Source organism: Montipora capricornis, chromosome 3, assembly GCF_036669925.1.
Source record: "Montipora capricornis isolate CH-2021 chromosome 3, ASM3666992v2, whole genome shotgun sequence".
Taxonomy (NCBI): Eukaryota; Metazoa; Cnidaria; class Anthozoa; order Scleractinia; family Acroporidae; genus Montipora; species Montipora capricornis.
The window spans coordinates 53888009-53894241 of record NC_090885.1 but is presented as its reverse complement, the minus strand read 5'-3'; the positions used below and the strand labels follow the sequence as shown (position 1 = coordinate 53894241).

Below are 6233 nucleotides of genomic sequence, written 5' to 3'. Positions count from 1 at the left end.
TTTACGAGAGCGGAAAACCGGAGGACACGGAGAAAAACCTCGTGGAGCAGAATAGAGAACCAACAAACTCAACCCAGTTCTTCAAGGTGACGTCGAGTCAGTACAGGAATCGAACCAGACGAGTGCTTCCATGGCTGCGGTTCATTCACATCTTCTCAAAGCTCCTAATTGTATCACTTGAAGTAAATTTAAGTAAATTTGAACAAGCAACTTTTTGTTAGGAAAAATTAGTAATAACGTGACTTTGTCCTTGTAGTCAATAACCCGCAGCTACAATTGTAAATATATATATATTTTTTTTATTGCGCACGATTGTGTAAGTTACGGACCGAGTGTTTATCGTTGATTTACGGCCCAATTCGCGTTCGGGCCATAAGTTAAGGAAAAAAAATCATCGACGAGGTAACTAACTTGTTTCTAATATCTCTGAGGTAATCAGGCGAGCGGGAAACGCGGGAAATCAAAAATTGAAAAGGCAAGCGGAACGCTCATATGCCACAAATGGAAAGCATGGGTAGAAACTCTTGAAAATAGTTGCTTTCAAGATTAAAACAGTTTTACAAGTTCATTTCACAGGCATAAATAACTTGCAAAATAAATCTTGCTACAGAACATTGGATCCAAATCTCAAATTTAGCCGCCCGTGCTGCGGAATACGACCCCTAAATTAGCCAATCATAGAAATGATTGGCACGCTATAGTAATTAAAAATCTGGGATTGGTTTTGAAGAAATACTGAATTTTGGCTTCCATTTGTGATGAAATTTTCATCAATATTGGTGCTGCCCTCGCACTCAGTATTCCACACCCCAACTTGATTCATCTTAGGAGTTTTTGTGGCGTTTTCTATACCTTTCTAAGTTTACAAGCGTTTTCAGGCACGGTTACGCAAAGCAGGTTCAGATATCCGGCGCCGTTTAATACATTTAAAATTGTGCTCTTCTGAAAGTTTCTTTCTTTACGTTTTTCTTTTTAGTTTCTGGTGCTAAATATTTGAAAAAAGGCTTATTGTAGGGCTAACATTTCCACAAAAACCTCTTTTTTATTGATGAAATTCAAACATCCCAATTGGTAACCCTGATAACAGCAAAAGTTTTAAAGCACTAAACAGCCGTGTCATAATTTTCAATTTTACAAAAGACGGAAGGACTGTCACTTAATTTTCTCCTTCTTTACATGCTAACGAAAAATTGCGCAAACACAAGAACAACAAATGCTTGATAAAGACATTTGGGGAAGTTCAGAAAGGTTTGTCTTGTCAGAAATAAATGCTGTAGCAGGCTTTTTTTTAACAATATAAGAAAAATGCTCTCAATGACAATGTAAGCTTTTATAGGATCAATAGACGGAAAATGTTCGACTACACTTGATAAATAACCCGTTTAAATTGCTTGATTCCCAAAATAATAAGATTCTTTTGAATAGATGCTTTCAACGGATATTCCTTTGTTACTTTTCATTCACCAACAACATACTGATCACAGTGTCGATAGTGACCATGTTGGAATCTATCTCCATCTAGTTAATTATCTTGCAAAAGCAAAAACCACAACAGCAAAAATGCGAAAGCCATGGCTACGCTTTTATTGAGGCAAAAATGTTGCCAATTCACAATGCAGTACTTTCATTGCAGCTGATGAATGGACTGACTTTTGTTCTCTCAGTGGAACTGTAGTATTCTGAGATGAAGCTTTGAAATGACGTCTCATTTTCAGTCAGAACTGAAAAGGCGGTTACCTAAGCGGTAATTAAGGTTTTTGAAAGGAACGTAATCAATGGCTTACTTATTTAACAACAAATCGCCGAGAATCGTAAGCGTCAACTCAATGGTATAAAAACCCCAAAACGACTCAGTCAATCATTTCAGCTTTTATGTTGGATACAGGCAGAACAAGATAGTTTGAACAAAAAGACCGAAAGTGATTAATTTTACCACAATCAAATTTAAATTTTACAGGTAAAAACACTTTGGCTGGAAAGAAAGGAACATGGAAGAAACTTTAAAGAATAATCATTCATCATGCTTTCGCCAGTTTGCCTGTGGAGTGGGTCATGTGATCAATGACGTTACCCGACGCTTGTTGTCTTCAACTGCACTTGTTTTCTTAATGAAAGTTGTGAACATGTCCGCAGCTAACTCGGGTTGGATCATCCTTTACACCCGTTTAATAGGTGCCCTAGTTTTCAGACCTCTTGTTGGTTTCTTATGCGACAGAGTATATATTCCAGTCTTATCACGCAAGCTTGGCAAGCGAAAGTCCTGGCATCTGATTGGTAGCGCCGTTACAGTTATCTTTGTACCTCTCCTTTACACCACCTGTTTCGTTTGCGGCGATGATCCAAGGCAATGGAAAATGGTGTTGTATTACTGCACTATAACAACTTTCGTGATGTTTGCCATCTGCTGTATTGAGATTGCGCACCTCTCACTTGTTTCTGTGGTTGCCAAGGATCAAAAGGAAGCAGTAAAGTTAAATGCAATGAGGTTTGTTAAGCCTTTAATTTATTGATTACCTGTTGGAATATACCACAAATTTCGTTTGAGTGTCTTGCATCAAAATACACTGATAGTTATAATTACTCTTACTCTCGCAACAAACATAAACAGCACAGCGAACATATCACTCAGAATTCAAAGCAAGCGCAACTTGCTCATTGCACAGAATCTGAGGAACCAAGCAAATAACGATTCTTTTTTGGTTTTGCACCCCTTTGGTCGAAAACTGGAGTGGCGCAGCTAACCGCAGTGGTACCCGCTCAATATAAGAATGTTCACAAACCGAAATTTCAGGGAATCTGAGAGCTTGGAGCAAATTTTTATTATATGTTGATTCCTTACAATTGGTGTGTTTGTTTGTTGTTTGTTTATTTGTTTGTTTTAATTTCTTCTCAACCGCATCCCAGATTTGAACTACTTGATGAAATGTTTGGGGTTAAGGTCAGTGATAGGCAAAACTCTAATGAAGAAACATATTCTACATTACTAAACAACAAAAATGAGAAAAATAAAATTGAAAAGATAAAGGACGTGCGGTATCAAATGTTGAAAAAAAATGTTTAAGCTCACACAGGAGTTTTTTCAACGTTCAACTTGTAATGCGCTTTCATTGCAAATTGATGTAGAGAGTGGTTACTTCACAGTGAACAAAGGACTGAAAAGACTGAAGAAACCACTTTAAGTTGCTAACGTGTATCTTTTTTTAACATCAGCAAAGCTAATTTTGTACTTCAGTTTAACCATTAGCAGATTAACGCTGTGTAACTGCTCTTTCTTTTTTTTTTTTTGGCATTATTCACAGAACTGCATTTATGTTCCTGACCGGCATTCTTTGCTATCTTGTGGTGCTGGGAATCCTAGGCCAGGATAATCACGACCAACTGACATCAGAAAGCGCAATGAATTTCACGGTAACTAACCCTGTAGTGTAATGTTGGCGAGTTGATATTGAAAAGCCTACCCATTCATGATACAACAAAAATGACGGGCCACCAAATCGCTGTATAGGGTACTTAACGTCCATCTGTTTTTGAATGTTGGATTATTATTGATTTAAGCAATAGACCACTAGTTTCTATGGTTTATAGGCTGATAAACCGCGGGATAAACCGGGGGATGTTGGTAGAACACGAGAAAATTTCGTAAATCACGAGCCGCAGGCGAGTGATTTACGAATTCTTCGAGTGTTCTTCCAACATCCCAAGTGGTTTATCGTGCTTATAAACCATAGAAACTTGTGGTCTCAGATGGATAGTGACCTTTGAAAAGCTGAGGCCAGTTCTCGTCCTTTGCCAAGTTAACTAATATAATAAGTGCGTATAATAATTTTTATAATTTTTCTGTATCAGGTGATTGCTCTGATTTTGACAAGTATAGGACTTGTCTTCGTTGTCATTTTCCAAATAGGAACAGAAGAATCTGAACAACCACAAGGCGAAAAAATGTTACCGACGACAGACGTTTTGGTAAGTCTGTCTGGATTTACCCATTTTATGAAATAAAACATCAGGAAGAACTATTAAAATAATTTGTGGCAATATCGTAGTTAAGGGTTGCTTTTCCTCCCAAAGATATTTCATTCTCAGCTGTAAACTTTTCCAGTCAGGCTAACGACCGTTTCTGTATTACGGTCATTTCCTGAAACAAAGATGGAATTTCGAAGAAGAGTCTTGAAATGGAGGGGCGCGATACTTCAGAACAAACTCGCAAATGAAGCTAAATTAGCGAGTTCGATATAGTCATTTCCAAGATAATTAGTAATAGTAAGAGGACTGAGTGGAGTGCAATTCAACGACAGGAAGTAATCGTGTGAGTGATTTCAAAATCGGCCGAGCGCGCAGCGCCATTACGACCACAATTACCCCTGAATTGTACGGCACGAAGTCCTATTACTAATTAATCATAACTATATATAACAAAATGTGAGAAAGTCAGAACAAAATCTGAGGATAAAAAGTCTTTAAATACCTCTTTGTGTGAAAATTTAAAGCCAAAATTATATTCAATCCGTTTTGCAAACGGATTGAAAAAAGGGCAAGAAAGACCCCATCCAAGAGCATGTGATTAACGCGCGACTAGCGTAGGTGTCCATGCAATTACAGATATCCAATTTGGGTTGTTCAAATTGGATACCTGTTATTGGATACCCATGTTGATCGCGCGCCAACTACGCGACAAATAGGTGCGCACAGAACCAATCAGATTCGAGAATTTTTATAATAGCAAAGATTGAAATGTCTTTAAAACGTCATTGGATCATGCCATTGGTGAATTTTAATGTGATAGCTAAATCCCAATTTATCTCAGGTTTCACATAACTTTGTACTGAGTCGATAGCTCCTTTAACCGTTACTCCGATAATAATAATAATAATAATAATAATAATAATAATAATATATTTTTTTCTAATAATAATAATAATAATTTATTTCAATTTATCAGTAAAAATACACACACTGAAAAAACCAAATAAAGAACTCTAAAACAAGTATTAGGCTTATAGAGATACAAATACTAGTACTAATTCTAATAATAGCAATAATAGTTTGTTTTTTTTTTAAATTCTCGTTTCCTATAAACATGTGTATTAAAATAAAAAATAAAAAAATTTAAAAAAATTTAAACTACTCTTAGTATTATAGATTTGATAAACTAAAGGAAAGAAAAATTATAAATCAATATTATAGAATGTTAAGACGCTCTTTGCCATAAACTCAGTGTCAGAGGATAACGCTATTTACAGAAGAACAAAAACTATCTACATGCGACCGAGACTTCTAGTTCTAGATCAGTCTCCTGTATATTTGGGGTAGTTCTCCTCCTAGAACGCGAGCCTCGCAGGCAAACCAATGCAGATCTCAAAATGGCAAATGAGACTCGAGTCCTAATCCATGCGATAGTGGAAGCGTAACTCTCCTGTTTCTTCACTGCCAGTAGCTCAGCAAGACGGCTATGGTAACGTTGACATTCGTTAGACATGAAATGTTAGACATAATAATAATAATAATAATAATAATAATAATAATAATAATAATAATAATAATAATAATAATAATAATAATAATAATAATAATCGAAATGAATTGTATTTTATTTTATTTATTTTTTGGTTAAAGATGTTGTCGTTAGATACTAGGTTTTATAAAAATTATTTGACTATGCCCCTTTTTATAAAAACATTCTTTGTAAATATTTACTTTTATTCTTATGTACATAGTTCTATTATCTAGTTTTTAATAATAATAATAATAATAATAATAATAATAATAATAATAATAAAATTTATTTATACCGCGCAAATTCAAGTATGCAGTTTTCAAATGCGAAATCGACTTATCTCACTACCAATTTTTCACGGAGTGCAGAGAATTAATGCAAGATACACAAGCACATCTGTCTTTTGTCTGCAGTCGATTTCGGGGATATGTGTATTAGGCAGTGAAAGGGTCTGCCTTGCTAAGCAGTCGTGCCGAACTTAATTCAACCTGCCGGACTGAATTGTTTCAAACGTCGTGCTACTGCCATGCGTTAGTCAATTTTAGTCAAGTCATTGTATTTAGTTCGGCACTTCATTGAAACATGCCTAATTAAGTATAGTAATTTAAACCATAGTTAATAGAGGGGAATGGTTATGAAATGCGACAAATTTCTTTGTTGTAGATTTTTGTTATCTCTTTTGGCCTTGGCCGTGAACAAAACACAATACTTGTTGACTCCGTACCGAGGAACTAACCAA

At 35.7% G+C, this 6233-nt stretch overlaps 1 protein-coding gene across 4 annotated transcripts in view; it reads left to right on the top strand.

Annotated features, from left to right (window-relative positions):
- LOC138043398 (major facilitator superfamily domain-containing protein 12-like) overlaps positions 1-6233 on the top strand; it is a 37381-nt gene that overhangs the window by 5908 nt on the left and 25240 nt on the right. For all 4 annotated transcript variants that reach the window (XM_068889655.1, XM_068889654.1, XM_068889656.1 and 1 more), the window contains exons 2-4: positions 1958-2485; positions 3300-3408; positions 3847-3963. In XM_068889655.1, coding sequence (XP_068745756.1) covers positions 1989-2485; positions 3300-3408; positions 3847-3963 — 723 coding nt within the window. In that variant the 5' untranslated portion in view covers positions 1958-1988. The remainder of the gene's footprint in view (positions 1-1957; positions 2486-3299; positions 3409-3846; positions 3964-6233) is intronic.